Source organism: Nerophis ophidion, linkage group LG16 (assembly GCF_033978795.1).
Source record: "Nerophis ophidion isolate RoL-2023_Sa linkage group LG16, RoL_Noph_v1.0, whole genome shotgun sequence".
NCBI classification, from domain to species: Eukaryota; Metazoa; Chordata; class Actinopteri; order Syngnathiformes; family Syngnathidae; genus Nerophis; species Nerophis ophidion.
In genome coordinates this window covers 29,081,002-29,099,066 of record NC_084626.1, presented here as the reverse complement: position 1 = coordinate 29,099,066, position 18,065 = coordinate 29,081,002, and the positions used below count along the sequence as shown (strand labels likewise).

Here is an 18,065-nt window from a genome sequence, read left to right as displayed (position 1 = left end):
CGTTTTTGTCATGAAAAAGGGAGGTTTGTGTAGTCAGTGCACTAATTGTAATTGTATATTGTGTTTTTTATGTTGATTTGATAAAAACAAAAAAAAAACATTTTTTTATTTATTTATTTTTTTTAAATAAAAATTAATAAGAAATTCTTCTGCGGCCCGGTGGTTGGGGACCACTGATGTACAGTATTTACTAGGGGGGTTGATATCAGCAAATAAAACATCCACCCATCCGTTTTGTACCGCTTGTCCCTATCGAATGATATCAGCTTGCATCTAAAATAATAATAATAATGGATTAGATTTTATATCGCGCTTTTCTATTATTAGATACTCAAAGCGCTCATAGAGAAGTGGGAACCCATCATTCATTCACACCTGGTGGTGGTAAGCTGCATTTGTAACCACAGCTGCCCTGGGGTAGACTGACAGAAGCGAGGCTGCCAGTTCGCGCCTACGGCCCCTCCGACCACCACCTATCATTCATTCATTCACGAGTGTGAGCGGCACCGGAGGCAAGGGTGAGTGTCCTGCCCAAGGACACAACGGCAGTGATTTGGATGTCAAGAGGCGGGGAGCGAACCTGCAACCCTCAGGTTTCTGGCACGGCCACTCCACCAATGGCATTTGTTTACATAATGACGCCGGTGAGCTACGGTGTGTAGTGAAGCATGTTTAGCTATTCCTCGTCCTGCAGGGATGATACTTGTAAGAAACGTAATTTAGTTATCGAAATGGAGGCAAGGATTAGGGATTTAGAAGTAGCTACAACACTCCAGAGTGCGGATGGACTTTAGTCGCTAGCTAGCTAGCTAGCCATGTCTTAAAGCACCTCTTCCTGAGGGTGTTTCAGTGTTTTAACTTCACCTTTATCTTGAATTTTTAAGCCAAAATGCATCCATTCTCCCTTTTCTGTCTACACACATTGTCTGCTTGTAAGTACTCTGTGATTGTGTGCTGCCGAACATGCTCGTTGTCTCGTAAACCAGCAATGACACGACGTGACGACAACAATGGGACCGGGGTTGGGGGACCGATAATTTTTAGAGGCGGTATAATACCGCATATGATTCATTACTATCGCAGTACGATACTAATGCCGGCATACCGTACAACAATATGTTGGATTAATCAATTAATCAATCAAGGTTTACTTATATAGCCCCAAATCACAAGTGACTTAAAGGCCTACTGAAAGCCACTACTACCGACCACGCAGTCTGATAGTTTATATATCAATGATGAAATATTAACATTGCAACACATGCCAATACGCCCGGTTTAGTTTACTAAATTACAATTTCAAATGTTCCGCGGAGTTTCCTGTTGAAAACGTCGCGGAATGATGACGCATGTTTGTGACGTTATTGGTTGGAGCGGAAATATTAGCCCAGAACCACTCACGGCTAAAAGTTGTCTCTTTTCATCGCATAATTACACAGTATTTTGGACATCTGTTTTGCTGAATCTTTTGCAATTTGTTCAGTTAATAATGGAGACTATAAATAAGAATGCTGTTGGTGGAAAGCGGTGGATTGCTGCTGCCTTTAGCACCGAAACACAACCCGTGTTTCTTTGTTGTGAAGCTTTAACACAGAGCAGTCAAGCAAACATGTTTCTCTACGTCAACCAGCAAGTTTTTGGATAGGAAAATTGTGATATTAAGTCGGCTCTTACTGGAAACGTCAGTGGATTATGCAACCTCATCCTGCAGCTCAAAAAGGCAGCTGTGATCTTAGCTCCTCTGCTTCTCTCAGAGACACTGGCGTTCACCGCAGCCATCCAACTTTCAAGTATGACTTTAAAATCTCACTAAAATACTATTAACACAATAAGCCGATAAGGGATTTTCCAGAATTATCTTGGTAAATACATCTGAAACTCTCCCATTGCCGTCGCCTTTTCTTTTTTTTTTCTTTTTTTTTTTGTGCTTCACTCTAACTTTCCTCATCCACAAATCTTTCATCCTCACTTAAATTAATGGGGAAATTGTCGCTTTCTCGTTCCGAATTGCTCTTGCTGCTGGTGGCTCACATTATAAACAATGTGAGGATGTGAGAAGCCCTCACACCAGTGACGTCACGCACACATCGTCTGCAACTTCCGGTAGAGGCAAGGCTTTTTTATTAGCGACCAAAGTTGCGAACTTTATCGTTGATGTTCTCTACTAAATCCTTTCAGCAAAAATATGGCCATATCGAGAAATGATCAAGTATGACACATAGAATGGACCTGCTATCCCCGTTTAAATAAGAACATCTCATTTCAGTAGGCCTTTAAAGGGCTGTACAAGCCACAACCATCCACGTTGTTGGTTGGGAAATGACCAAAATTCAATTGTCAAATCACAGTCACATCTTGGCATTGAATAAACGTCGTCAAAAAGCATGTTGTTTCAACATTGTATTTGTGTCATAAAATACTGGTTGGAAATTGACCAGATTTCAATGGTCAAATCAACGTCAGAACCCAACATTGATTAAACATTGTCAGAAAGCATGTTGCCCCCATGTTAGGTTTGAGTTGCTCAACATCAGGACCTAATTTAACAAGTTCTCAACATGTTTGTCTTATGCCTGCTGGGGTATGTCTTCTTAGCAAGCGAGCTAATGCTAGCGAGTGAACCAACGGATGTCCGGAAATAAGCCGATACATCCCATATCCCCCCAAAAATTATAAAATTGTGTTTGTGTGTAATAGTGTGATGTTGTTGCGCTATATTATGAACGAGACAGGGTGTTATGTTTTATTTTGATGTATTGGTTTTATTTTGAAGAACCGGATGTCTGGTGCAGGAAGTGACTGCTGTTTTTTCGGAAATTTACTTCCTCTTCTATCGGACTTTTGATGATGAGGTAATAGTTCTTCATTGCTCCGTGTTTCTCGTGTAATTATTATTTCTAAACTTTCATAATACTTCAAAAGTTAAAACATTAATGTTGTATGTATAAGTGATGTGTTGTTTTAAGTATTTTTTCATGCACAATTTTGTTAAGTAAGGATTAGAGCGTAGAATGTTTGAAATGTTTGGTCATAATTACGCATGGTATTTACGCAGGTATCACTCCGCCAGAAAGTACAGACCTGTGTATGTGTTTCCAACACAGGTATGTGAACTTTTGCATAATTAGTATTTTTTTGTGATAAACCATTTTTGTTAATGTAATTTAAATTATTATTTTTATATGAATGAATATTGTTTATTTCCTCTTCTATCGGACATTTGATGATGAGGTATCACTCCGCCAGAAAGTAGAGACTTGTGTAAGTGTTACGTGTTTCCAACACAGGACGTGGCAAATAAATGATGAAACGACGGAATGGTAGTGTCTCTTACTTAAAAAACTACACAACGCAGAATAATACTCACCACATATGGATGTTCTCATTCATCAAGGTCATTGTATTCTAAGGGCTTTCTATCAATCGTGACAAGACTGTTTAGTTTGTCTTGGGCTATGTCTGCACTAAGCGGGATAACCCCTTAAACAAATAATTATTTAGACTAACCCCCGTTTCGGCCACACTAATTCCTTGTTTAAGGTCCCCCTCCTTAGATAATTTTTTACACAGGTAAATGCGCCGTGTAATTCATGAATTTCCGGCTCTTAGCTTTGTATGGATTCGTAGATCGTTTACGAACTGAGTTCGGAGAGGAAGTGACGCCAGAAAAATCGCGCCCCACACAGGAAGTGACGTCAGAAAGAACCGCTACAGCCAGCTTTATAACAACCAGAGGTAACCACTGGAAAGATGGAGGCGAGTCATCCAGTCATGCCCGTGTTTCTCATTATTCTACATGTACAGACACGTGTGGAAATCACACATGAATACCTTAAGACAGGGGTGGGCATTACATCGATCGCGATCGACTGGTCGATCTCGGAGGGTGTGTCAGTCGATCTCAAGCCAGGCATTAAAAAATATACATAAAAATGAGCAATCATCAATCATGCCAAGACTTCACTTTGGTCAGTTGTTTGACATTCTCGGCACCCGAGGATCTTGTGAGATGACGCTGGCTGCTGCGAGCTCATATTTAAGAAAAAAATCACTAACAGGGCGGACGCAGAGAAACACATTTTATTTCTAGAGACTCCGTACCTACTGTCAAAACTCTAAAGACCGACTGCATAGTTCCTGTCTTCACCATAAAAGACCTGTTTCATCCTGCCTGTGCTAACAAAATAAGAGTCTCAGAAAGCTAGCGTGCACAAGCTAGCAAGCTACGGAGTTTGATGCCAATGTATTTCTCCCCCGCCCTCAGCGACCGCTTTCTCACTTGCTTGCCCACCCGCACACTCACTGACGTCACTCACCTGCTGCCAGACATTAAAGGGCCACACACATATGCTACTCTCATAACAAAGTGTTTAAAAACGAGTATGCAAGTTGGACAAATGAGATGCCGAATCCAACCACTTTCATATGGTATTGGACAGAAAGGAGTACTTTTTTTTTTTCCTCCATTTGAAAATGCGGACGTTATCAGCACCATTGTCTAATTCCAATCAATGCAAGTCATCAGAATCAAATACACCAACTTATATTCTTGTCTTCATGAAAGAAAGGAATCTATGTGTGTTAAACATGCTTGTATTATCATTAAACACTATTAACTTGTTAACAAAAATGTCTCTTTCATAAATAAATAAATATAAATTATAAATAGGAATGAGGTAGATCTCCTCGACTTGGTCAATTGAAAAGTAGCTCACCTGCAGAAAAAGTGTGAGCGCCCCTGCCTTAAGAGAAAGCGATTGCAGCTATTTGGGATACAACACTTCTCAGACAGCAAGAAAAGTTTCGAATGTCCAGATTCTACTTACCGAAAAACTTTGTCCATTTGTTGAAGCGGAGACAACGAGAATGCGGGCTCCCGTGGATGTGATAAAAAAGGTACCCTGTGTTTTGTATTACCCGGCTAACGAGGAAAAACTACGGAAAACGTCGAATGCTTTTGGACATGCAAAGCAGTCTGTATCAGTTATTGTCCGCCATGTATGTCACGGACTCAACGTCTAGGTCCAGAGTATATAAAGCAGGGGTGCCCAAAGTGCGGCCCGGGGGCAATTTGCGGTCCGCAGCTAGTTGTTTACCGGCCCCCCCACACATTCTGGACATGCTATTGCAAAAATAAAAAAGAACATTAAAAATATTGAAATTAGGTGAAATCTATCAAGAAAAAGTTGCAATTTCGACACAGAGCAGCCATGCAGGCTGTTTTTTTTCTTTTGTTTTTATTTTACCATGTAAAAACCATCTTTACCATGAATTGATTAACGTGGAACCTGACTTAAACAAGTTGAAAAACTTATTGGGGTGTTACCATTTAGTGGTCAATTGTACGGAATATGTACTGTACTGTGCAATCTACTAATTACAAGTTTCAATCAATCAATTATTTATTTTAAATTTTTTTGCCATTGGTGAAAAAAAATAATGACAAAATAGTCCATGTTATAATGAATTATTTTCAAAGCTCAAATTAGTTCAAATATTTAACTTTAAAATGTTTTATGTGGTAAATATCGAATATATTGTCTAGTTGCCATATAAAAACATTAAAAAAACAAAATAAAAGCATAAAACTAACAAAATAGTTCAAACGTAAAATCAACAGGTATATTTGACGTTGATCTCATAATGTAAGTGTTGAAAGTAACAAAAAAAACTAATAAAAATGTATCACTTTATGAGTGGGGCACCTTTTGGATCCCAAATATATTTAGTGGTATTTTATTTATCTTTTCACTGTGATTACTCAAAAATAATAAATATTTCAAATCAGTGGTGTCCTGCATCTTTTAGGGCTCTAATTACTAAATACTGCATATTTCAGTTTCACTATAAAAACAAATTTTTGGGGGACAGAAAAGCCATAAAACCTTTTTTTTAAAGTTGATATAGAGATTTACTATAAGCGTTAAATAAAAAATAATAATACAAATTTGACTTATTTTTAACATTTTAATAACTGAGACCCTCTATGGTCCCTGGGACTCTTAAAGATAAAATACATTTTAAAAATCCTTTTATTTTGTTATGGTTGAAATTGAAAAATATAAAAATGCCCCCCGCATGCTTTAATTTTTCCATGTGTGGCCCTCAGTGGAAAAAGTTTGGACACCCCAGATATAAAGTCACCAAAAATGAATGGGCAATGAAGGTGAAGGCAAAAGAGTGAGTGTCCTGACCAGATATCTAGGTCCCTCGATTAATCGTTGTAAAAAGTTATTCATCACATTATTTAATTTCACGTGTCCAATAAATATTTGATTAATTTATGATGTCTCAGGTGTGATTCACCACAATAGGGCCCCTCAGCACACTGGATTCCAGTTATTGAAATACCACAACACTGGATATTGTTCAGATAAGTTAAATTTAATTTAAGAACTTGCACACAAAGCAACACTGTAGGTGACTATGACGTGCGCATTTTCTGCGCATGCGGACAAGGTCGCGTTGCGCCGGCGGCAGAGAGGGCGAGGGGGTCTTAAACCATACATGCCAACCCCCCCGGATTTTCTGGGAGACGCCCGGAATTCAGCGCCTCTCCCGAAAACCTCCCGGAAGAAATTTTCTCCCGAAAATCTCCCGAAATTCAGCAGTTGCTGGAGGCCACGCCCCCCCCAGCTCAAACATGCACAGTTCGAAGCTTGAAAAGGAGGATTGCAGGTGGATCTGACGGCATTTAAAGTCATTTTTAAAAACGACTGCTAATCCTCTGCTTTTTCGGCCGGACGACCGCAGAGAATTAAAGTAGGAACACTCCGGGGGCAGAAGTTCATTAAGAGGGGCGGACTCACCGGCTCTCAGCCATGTTTCCGTCACACAGAGGAAGTCAAGTTCGCGGTAAGTGAAGAAATCCATCAGGATAAACGTTTTGTTTGTCAAAGATCTTGCGTTCACAAGACCCAACCTGGCGGGGGGGGCATCACGTCCAAGGGCGCAGTTAATCCAGGTGGGGTCCGACACATAGCCCGCAGGTGGTGGGGCAGAGGAGCCATGAGGCGGGAAAGGAAGGCAGGAATCCGGCCAGTTGAAAAAGCTGACTGGGACGTCGAAAAACCAACGTTGAAGTTGATCATATCAGTGGGAGAGGGGCAAAGATCCAACAGTGTTTGACGGTCATACACAAGCAGTGAGCTGACAGAGATGAAAATAGACGCAAACAACACAAAAACGAACAGAGCTGACAGCGAGAGACGGCACATACTGGCGCCATTTTCTGGAAACTCAGAAGTGACGTTACTCAAATAGTGAAAGGTAATTGTTTTTTTTTTTAGTAACCAGCAAGCACAGTACAGTTAGTAGAACAACTGTGTTTTTATTACTGTGTATTTATAATAATAATAATAATAATAATGGATTAGATTTATATCGCGCTTTTCTATTATTAGATACTCAAAGCGCTCACAGAGAATTGGGAACCCATCATTCATTCACACCTGGTGGTGGTAAGCTACATTTGTAGCCACAGCTGCCCTGGGGTAGACTGACGGAAGCGTGGCTGCCAGTTTGCCCCTACGGCCCCTCCGACCACCGCCTATCATTCATTCATCATTCATTCACCAGTGTGAGCGGCACCGGGGGCAAAGGGTGAAGTGTCCTGCCCAAGGACACAACGGCAGCGATTTGGATGTCAATAGGTGGGAAGCGAACCTGCAACCTTCAGATTTCTGGCACGGCCACTCTACCCACTACGCCATGACATTTGATAGGTGCCGTCTGAAATTCAACTATTTCTTTTATTTATATATATATAACAAAATAAATATATATAGCTGGAATTTTGGCAACACTAAATTGGCCGAAGTGTGTGAATGTGCGTGTGAATTTTGTCTGTCTATCTGTGTTGGCCCTGCGATGAGGTGGCGGCTTGTCCAGGGTGTACCCCGCCTTCCGCCCGATTGTAGCTGAGATACCAAAAAGGGATTAAGCAGTAGAAATGGATGGATTGATGGATAGAATTCACTGAAAGTTAAGATTTCATACATATATAACTATATATATATATATATATATATATATATATATGAAATATATATATGAAATACCTGAGTTGGTGAATTGGCTGTAAATATACACCCCTACCCTCTTAACCACGCCCCTCCCCCAACCACGCCTCCCACTTCCCGAAATCGGAGGTCTCAAGGTTGGCAAGTATGTCTTAAACGACCATTGTGTGTGTGTGGACAAAGATATGGCTAGGTGGGATTTACCTTGAATGTAGTGTAGAAAGGGCCTTAGAAGACGTTTCACCTCTCATCCGGAGGCATCATCAGTTCATGCTCATAGTCTTAGATCGGTGCCAAAACCCCAAATATTTATACTCCAACAAATGTAATGCGATGTCATGCGACTACCTTAGTATGCTTTCGGCTAGAAGTTTGAGTCTTTCGCTCTGAAGTTCTTTCCAGTCACCTTAGTGATTGAGCAGTAAAGTTGAGCTGCACAGGGTTAACACAGAGCAGCAAACTGCACAGCAGAATTAAATATATTGTATGGCTTACAGCGGAGAAAGGCTAACCTTTTTCCTCGTCCCTTGATCTCTGTCTCCCCCTCTGTGCTTAACGTAATTTGACTAAAACCCCCTCTAATCCTGCCAGATAATCTGTGAAATGGTTCCCTCGCTCCTCTCCGCTTCTCTCTTCACTACCCCTTGTGTCTACCTTTCTCTCCACGTGGCTCCAGAGGGCCCAACGTTAAGCACACGTAGCATTAGCAGGGTCAAGGCTGAAACTGTCCACATGAACTGGGGCGGTATAGCTCGGTTGGTAGAGCGGCCGTGCCAGCAACTTGAGGGTTGCAGGTTCGAATCCCGCTTCCGCCACCCTAGTCACTGCCGTTGTGTCCTTGGGCAAGACACTTTACCCACCTGCTCCCAGTGCCACCCACACTGGTTTAAATGTAACTTAGATATTGGGTTTCACTATGTAAAGCGCTTTGAGTCACTTGAGAAAAGCGCTATATAAATATAATTCACAATTCACAACTGTGTCATTAAAGATGTAGTACACTAGTGAATTAATCTTCTCGTCTATTTTCCCCATCAAACAAATGCTTTTACAGCTGCGTTTTCTGGCCATCTGTATTTCTCTATGACGCCATAGCCTGGGCCAAAATCACACAGCAAAATTGTCTCCTTCCTGGAATTACTGAGTGCCGAATACGCTCCGTGATAGTCCAATTTGCCAATGTTAATCCCCTTTAGTGTGTCAGCTCTCTTTTTTTTCCAGAGGCCTCCATTTACTGTACAGCAGGAGTTCTTAACTTTTAACATTGGCCAACTGAAAAATTAACACTGATTTAGTAATCTTACTCTTAATTTTAATCATATTCAATAATTATAGCGAACAAACTTACAGTTTACAATGTTCTCAAGTGATATAAAACCATGTATTACTGTCATATCTTTTGATCATGTCTTGTTTGGCTATTTTCTGTTGACCTTTGGACTCTTTAAGTTCCTGTTGTTTTTTTACTCCCTTGTTTTGTTGCCATGGTTGCAAATTACGTTCGCCTGTCTCTGATTAGTGTTCGGCCGCTCACCTGCTACCCAAGCACTAATCATAGGCATTATTTAAGCCTGCCATTGCCGGTCAGTCGGCCTGGCGTCGTTGTGTTCTTTTCATGCTCTGTCCATGCCAGTTTTTTCATGCCAAAGTCCATGCTCCTCTTGTCAAGCCATAGTAAGTGTTGTTTGATTTATGTTCATAGTCTGTTTATGTGTTAGTTTTGTTCATTATTCAAGTTGTGCTTTCGCTGTGAGCGCTTTTTGTTTGTACCTTTTTTTTTGTTGAAATTAAATCATGTTTTTACCTAAACGCCATGCCCCGAGTAGTTCGTCTGCCTTCCTGGGAGAACGACCCCGCAGCAAGCTGCGACCCCCCCATTATGACCGAATGGCTGCGGGGTCGGCAATGGCAGGCTTAAATAATGCCTCTGATTAGTGCTCGGGTAGCAGGTTGTATTTTGTGCTAAAATAAACAAAGTAACAAAATTAATAATAACAATAAATATGTTTCCTAAATAAAGTGTCAATAAATCTAATGTGCAAATGAAAATATAGCTTTACTCCTTTTGTCATAATTTTTGTGCTTAAACAACATCTGTGTAACTTTAGCTCTGGACTTCTTCTGTTTATTTGATATTTTCATTACTGCCACAACTGGTGGGAAAGTGTATTACAACAGAATACCACCGCGGCCTATACGGACCACAGCTGAAACAGATAATTTCTTGTAGCTGTCTTGGGTGCGCTTGCGGCCCAACAATGGACCCTGGCCCTATGATTAAGAAAAACTGCTGTATATTACCTCACAAAAGCGAGCACAAGCCTCACATTTTATTCTATTGTTCTTGGAAATAATGGCACTTTGGTACAGTACAAAGCAGTCATTTTACGTTCTGTATAATCGTTCTAAACCGCTAGCCTCCAGCAACCCCTGCAGCCACGAGAGGGACAAGCAGTAGAAAATGGATTGAATGAATGGATAAAAATTTTACATTGATAGATTGATTGATTGATACTTTTATTAGTAGATTGCACAGTTCAGTACATATTCCATACAATTGACGACATCACTGTCTTTTGTTTGTCTGCCTTTCAAAGTGGTCTGAATTTCTAAGTGTTTTAGCCTCTTTTTTAGCCGATTTAAGTAAATTGCACTAGTTTTAAGCGTAACAATTGATGAATGAAGGCTTACTTCCAAAAAGTGGCATTTCTGACTGCTTTTGTTGGATTTGGAAATCTGGAGGCCTCTGACCTGCTGAAGCCGGGAGATGTTTTGCTAGCTGAAATTTTGGCCTTCCACCTGCCACAGCCGGGATCTATCCTGGCCCCAGCTTGGCCTTCCATTGCTTACAGACTGGGTTTGCTATCTTCATCTTGGCCTTCCACTGCCTACAGACTGGATCTGCTAGCTTCAACCTGGCCTTCCACTGCCTACAGACTGGATCTGCTAGCTTCATCTTGGCCTTCCATCTGCCACAGTCTGGATCTATACTAGTCTCAACTTGGCCTTCCACTACCTACAGTCTGAGTCGACTGGCCTCATCTTGGCCTTCCGCCTGCCACGGCCTGGACTTATCCTAGCTCCAGCTTGACCTCTCACTGTCTTCAGACTGAATCTGCTAGCTTCATCTTGGCCTTCCATCTGCCACAGCCTGGATCCATCCTAGCCTCGGACTGACTAAAGCTGGGCTTCTGCTAGCCTTAGCTTGGCCTTCCAACACTTGTAGCTTGGACATCTGAACTTTGATTATTGGACCTGGGTAGGTAGTAAAACAATTTAAAAAGATCTCTATTTAATATTAATGCTTTTTCCAGGACTTGTTTTCTGCAATTGTAGTGGGGTACCTGACCAGGTGCTCCACCAACCTTTAACTCTACCAAACGCAATAACAATCACCGGGTCCTTTTGAAACTACAGCATTTACACAAAGGTTATTGATATCCACATGTGGGTCAGTGCTAAATAATTCTAACCAGCTTCAGTTATGGTGTATTTCTGTGCTAAACAGATGGTTTTCTCCTTCTGAAATTACTCATTTTGATATTGTGAAGCCAAATAATGTTGTCATTAGGTCACCTTGCCATATGAAACGGAAAATCTTTATATCGCTCTTACTTCTGCTATCAGACAATGTGCAACCAAATCCAGGCCCAGCTTTATACAACATCAGTACTCCTGATGAACTTAGAGCTAGGTCAGGTCTTGGTTTAATTCATTCAAATATTAGAAGCCTACTGCCAAAATTAGACTTAGTCAAAATTTGGATTCAAACAACCAATGCAGATATATTTATTTTATCAGAAACCTGGCTAAGTAAAGCAGTCTCTGACAAGGACATTGCTATAAATCGATATAATGTCTTCCGATGCGATCGTCCTCGAAAAGGTGAAGCGGTGGTTATGTATATAAAAAACTAATTTAATGTTACTTTATTATCATCACTGTCAATCACTAAACAATTTGAACTCCTTGCCCTGCAGCTTGAATTCTCGCATGGCCAAACTCTCGCAATTGTAGGGTGTTATAGACCTCCTTATGCCTCCACTGAAGCCCTTGCCTCTCTTGAATCCTTTGAGTGGGTTAAATGCTAGTGAACCTTTCTTGGTTGGTGATTTAAATTTTGACTGGTTGACTTCCTCTTCTGATAATCTTAAAGCTGTATGCAACACACCAAATTTAACTCAATTAATCACTTCCCCAACTCGACCCAATACTAAAAACACCTCAAAATCATCTTTACTTGATCTAATTCTAACCAACGCTCTCCATAAGTACACTGGTACTGGGGTGTTTGTCAATGAATTGAGTGATCATTGTACAATTGCAGATGTAAGAAACTGCAAGCTACCAAAATCAAAACCCATTATTACATGCAAAAGAGATATTAAAACATTTTGCCTCCCATCTTTTATATACGACTTAGCTGCCTTTGAGTGGAACAGAGTTGCTTTAATTGATGATATTGAGATAGCGTTGAAATACTTTTGTAACGAATTTCAACGCATAGTCAATAAGCTTGCTCCCCTTCGAAAATTTAGAGTTAATGGTCGAAATAATCCCTGGTTTACCGTTGCAATTGGAAACCTTCTCAAAGAGAGAGATGTTGCTTGGGCCAGGGCTCGAAAAACAAAGACAGAGGTTGACTGGCTTAGCTTTCGCCAGCTTAGAAATAAATGTACTTTGCTTGTTAAGAGAGCCGAGTCTGATTTTTACCTGCATGAATGCAAAAAACATATAAATGACCCCAAAAAGTTTTGGCAAACCATGAAAGCTTCTTTAAATCATGTGAAAACAAATGACTTTCCATGTCCTTTGATTACTCAATCTGGTACTTTGTCTGACAAGACAACTATATCAAATTGTTTTAATGAGTATTTTGTTTCTGCTGGATTTTTGTTTGAGTCGTTGAATCATCAATCGTCAAGTGTTGGTTTAACTAATGTTAATATCCCAAATACACCACAGGCTGTAATTAGACGCAGCACCTGCACTTTTGACTTCACACCTGTATCAGTATCTGAGGTATACAATGCACTAAAGGGCCTGGACACAACTAAAGCAGCAGGACCTGACCAAATTGAACCCTTTTTCTTAAAATTGGCTGCTGATTTTTTTGCTGAGCTTCTCTCGCATATTTTTAACCTCAGTCTAACAAGTAAAAGCATTCCAAAAATCTGGAAATCAGCCTTTGTTCTTCCCCTGCTAAAAGGGGGTGAACCCACAAATATAAATAATTACAGACCAATTTCTAAATTATGCATTTTAGCAAAATTGTTTGCGAAAAATCACCTTTTTTTTTTTTTTTTCTTTGTCATGAAAAAGGGACGTTTTTGTCATAAAAAAGTGAGGTTTTTGTGGTTGGTGCACTAATTGTAAGTGTATATTGTGTTTTTTATGTTGATTTAATGCCCTGCGATGAGGTGGCGACTTGTCCAGGGTGTACCCCGCCTTCCGCCCGATTGTAGCTGAGATAGGCGCCAGCGCCCCCCGTGACCCCACAAGGGAATAAGCGGTAGAAAGTGGATGGATGGATGGATGGATGTTGATTTAATAAAATAAAAAATATTTTATTTATTTTTAATAAGAATTAATAAAAAAATTCTTCTGCGGCCCGGTACCAATCGGGCCACGGCCCGGTGGTTGGGGACCACTGGTGTAGATAGTTGTGGGTTCTTCCGAGGATGTTGTAGTCGTAATGATTTGTGCAGTCCTTTGAGACATTTGTGATTTGGGGCTATATAAATAAACATTGATTGATTGATTGATTGATAACTGGCGATGGATAGCATTTCAAATATTGGAAATGACTGCCGGATTCATTTTCTGGAGCAGAAAATATACATTAAAAAAAATGTGTTAGTGAGATTTCGGTCATCTGAGTGGCTGGGCCCATCAGTCCTCACTACTTTCTACAGAAGCGCCTTAAAGAGTCTGCTAACCAAAAGCAAGTCTCCGTGGCACCAGAGCAGCAATGCCTCAGACAAAAAGGATCTGAGAAATGTTGTTGAGAACTGCTGAAAGGACTATTGCGGTCACACTGCCACCTCTGGGCATACTTGCCAACCTTGAGACCTCCGATTTCGGGAGACGGGGAGGTTGGGGGACGGGGTTGAGGTGCAGGCAGCATACCCCGTCCCCTTCGAGCTGTCCTGGATGAAATTAAATTCTTTTTTTCCAATCATTTTGGAACTTGCAAGCATATTTCTTCTTCTTACTCGTCGTCGCCATGGGTTTTCTTCTTTTTCTGCTTCGTCTCCTTGTTGCGTGTGCAGTTGTACACTGAGCTCCAAAAGGCCTAGATGTTATTGTAGCATCCCGTAAGAGTTAGCGCTGCAAGGGATTCTGGGTATTTGTTCTGTTGTGTTTATGTTGTGTTACAGTGCGAGTGTTCTCCCGAAATGTGTTTGTCATTCTTGTTTGGTGTGGGTTCACAATGTGGTGTCTATTTGTAACAGTGTTAAAGTTGTTTATACGGCCACCCTCAGTGTGACCTGCATGGCTGTCGACCAAGTATGCCTTGCATTCACTTATGTGTGTGTAAAAGCCGCATATATCATTTGACTGGGCCGGTACGGCGTAAAAGAGGACGTGACGACTGGTTGTAGAGCAATGGTTATCAAATGGGGGTATGTGTACCCCTGGGGGTACTTGAAGGTATGCCAAGCGGTACTTGATATTTTTTTTAATATTCTAAAAATAGCAACAATTCAAAAATCTTTAATACATATATTTATTGAATAATATTTCAACAAAATATGAATGTAAGTTCATAAACTGGGAGAAGAAATGCAACAATGCAATTTTCAGTGTTGACAGCTAGCTTTTTTGTGGACATGTTCCGTAAATATTGATGTTAAAGATTTCTTTTTTTGTACAGAAATGTTTATAATTAAGTTTATGAATCCAGATGGATCTCTATTGAAATCCCCAAAGAGGGCACTTTAAGTTGATGATTACTTCTATGTGTAGAAATCTTTATTTATAATTGAATTACTTGTTTATTTTTCAACAAGTTTTTAGTTATTTTTTATATCTTTTTTTCCAAATAGTTCAAGAAAGACCACTACAAATGAGCAATATTTTGCACTGTTGTACAATTTAATAAATCAGAAACTGATGACATAGTGCTTTCTTTATCTCTTTTTTTCAACCAAAAATGCTATGCTCTGATTAGGGGGTACTTGAATTAAAAAAATGTTCACAGGGGGTACATCACTGAAAAAAGGTTGAGAACCACTGTTGTAGAGGACGCTAAAGGCACGCCCGCAAAATTGTTGTCAAGGTGGAAATCGGGAGAAATTTGGGGGAATGGTTGCCCTAGGAGATTTTTGGGAGGGGCACTGAAACTTGGGAGTCTCCCCGGAAAATCGGGAGGGTTGGCAAGTTATGCCTATACTGGCTCACCTGCACTGGCTTCTTGTGCACTTAAGATGTAACTTTAAAGTTTTACTACTTACGTATAGAATACTACACGGTCTAGCTCCATCCTATCTTGCTGATTGCATTGTACCATATGTCCCGGCAAGAAATCTGCGTTCAAAGAACTCCATCTTATTAGTTTCAGCAGCATTCATGCAGGAGAGAAAATGGCTCTTTTTACTTAGGTGTGAAGTCAGTGCCTTCCTGTCATGATCTGGTTGCCACCAGTCTGATTTTTGTTTCTGGTTTCTGGGGCTCCAGACGGAGGCACCTTCACACGCACCTGTTTCACACTTTCCTCAGACTAATTAGACTCTTTAGTCCATTCACTGGACTGATCCATTCTCCAGTAGATTCCTGATGGTTCACCCTTTCAGTCGCGTTCATCTTCTCTGCTTTGGCTCCACTCACTCTTCTTGCTTCCTGCAGCTGTGACATGGTTCTGCCATGTAGTGTTAACTGTTTCCTCTCCACACCGTTTGTGTGTGTTTTCTGTTTTTCCACACCTTTTGTGCGCATCCTTATTTATTTTTACTCACTCATTTTTGAGTGCACTTTTTGGTATTTCTTGGCGTCCTACTGAGGCAAAGCCGATTGTGACACTGCACTGCCTTCCCCATCTGCAGATTTACCCCAGCAATGCGTGGGGTGCCCGTTTTGCATGATGTAGCTTACGTAAAATGTAAATAAATTAATAACACAACGTTTTTTATATAAAATGTCACCATAAATGTATACCTATTTCCTTCCTGCTTCGTCACTGATAAGGCATTTTCAATGTCCCCTGTGGTGCAAAATGATAGTGCATAGATTAAAAACTGTCATAGTGGATTCATATCCTGGGCAGAGATGTGTCAGGAAGCTATGTGGAGCGCCATGGCTCAATGGGTGTAGTGGCCGTCCCGTAACCAGAGGATTACCTGTTCGATCCTGGCCTGGAGAGCATGTCCAGGTGTCATTGAACAAGACACCAAACCTTTAAAGGCTTACTGAAATGAGATTTTTTTTATTTAAACAGGGATAGCAGGTCCATTCTATGTGTCATACTTGATCATTTCGCGATATTGCCATATTTTTGTTGAAAGGATTTAGTAGAGAACATCAACAATATTACCGGAAGTAGCAGACGATGATGTCACCCGTGTGAGGACATCCTCACATTGTTTGTAATGGAAGCCTCCAACAAAAAGAGCTGTTCGGACCGAGAAAACGACAATTTCCCCATTAATTTGAACGAGGATGAAAGATTTGTGGCTGAGGATATAGTGAAGGAGTAGAAAAATAAAAAAGCGACGGATCCGGGCGGCGGCAGTGTGAGTGTTTCAGATGTAATTAGACACATTTACAAGGATAATTCTGGAAGATCCCTTATGTATTTATTGTTTTAATAGTGTTTTAGTGAGATTGTAAAGACATACCTCGAGGTTGGATGGCTGCGGTGAACACGCCAGTGACTCAGAGAGAAGCCGAGGAGCCTAGCTTACAGCTGCCTTTTTTGACAGCTACTGCAGAAGGACGAATAATCCACTGATGTCTGCGGTAAGATATATTTCACAATTTTCCCATCCAAAAACATGCTGGTTGACGTAGAGAAACATGTTAAAGCTTCACAACAAACAAAGAAACACCGGCTGTGTCTCGGTGCTAAAGACAGCTGCAATACGCCGCTTTCCACCAACAGCATTGTCCTTTATAGTCTCCATTATTAATTGAACAAGTTGCAAAAGATTCAGCAACACAGATGTCCAAATTACTGTGTAATTGCACGATGGAAAGAGACGACTTAGCCACAACTTGTGCTGAGCTAGCATGTCCCCTCCAATCCGAAACGTCACAAACACACGTCATCATATGCGTCATCATTCCGCGACGTTTTCAACAAAAAACTCAGCGGGAAATTTAAAATTGGAATTTAGTAAACTAAACCGGCCGTATTGGCATGTGTTGCAATGTTAATATTTCATCATTGATATATAAACTATCAGACTGCGTGGTCGGTAGTAGTGGCTTTCAGTAGGCCTTTAAGTGCTCCTGATGGGTGGTGGTTAGTATTTTGCATGCCAGTTTCGGCCATCAGTGTGAATGTATGTGTGATAGTTTGGGTATCATTCCAGGTATAGTAAGACGCTATGTGAATACACACCATTTATTAAATTTATTTAAAAAATATTAACAATTTTATATATTAGCACAAAACAAATGTTTTTCTGAAACATGCATCAAATCAAACGCAAGTTAAACTAAAAAAAAGTATCAACAAACACATGTATAAATTGTGACTTCATTTTTTTGTAAGCACCCCTGCTACCCCAAAAGGGACAAGCGGTAGAAAAAAGAATGGATGGATGGATTTGGGGGCTCAAAATACAATCCTGCTCATTTAGTACTCACTTTTGTGGTCTGATGTTCAACCATTAATGGCAACGAAAAATGTTTTTGCAAGTATAAGGGTTGTATTTTCTTATGTGAGGTAGTGATTGGTGTATAAGAGCTGTGTTTCAGAGCATTTTCTTCTCGGTATTATTCACTGTACATAAGCGATGTGACGTTCCCCAGCCGGTTAGCAGTTGAAAGCTGTTAGTTTGCGAGCCGTTCTTTATGGCAAATGGACGAAAAAATGAGTCA

General features: G+C 40.6%; 1 protein-coding gene across 4 annotated transcripts in view; it reads left to right on the top strand.

Annotated features, from left to right (window-relative positions):
* Positions 1–18,065, top strand: part of grm6b (glutamate receptor, metabotropic 6b) — an 87,517-nt gene that overhangs the window by 22,140 nt on the left and 47,312 nt on the right. The window contains exons 1-2 of one of the 4 annotated variants that reach the window (XM_061874814.1): positions 2,796–2,852; positions 3,056–3,104. The exons of 2 other annotated variants lie outside the window; for them this stretch is intronic. In XM_061874814.1, the coding sequence (XP_061730798.1) occupies positions 2,845–2,852; positions 3,056–3,104 (57 nt within the window). In that variant the 5' untranslated portion in view covers positions 2,796–2,844. Of the gene's footprint in view, positions 1–2,795; positions 3,105–18,065 lie in introns of those variants that run through there. One more of the 4 variants, XM_061874813.1, reaches the window with a different exon arrangement.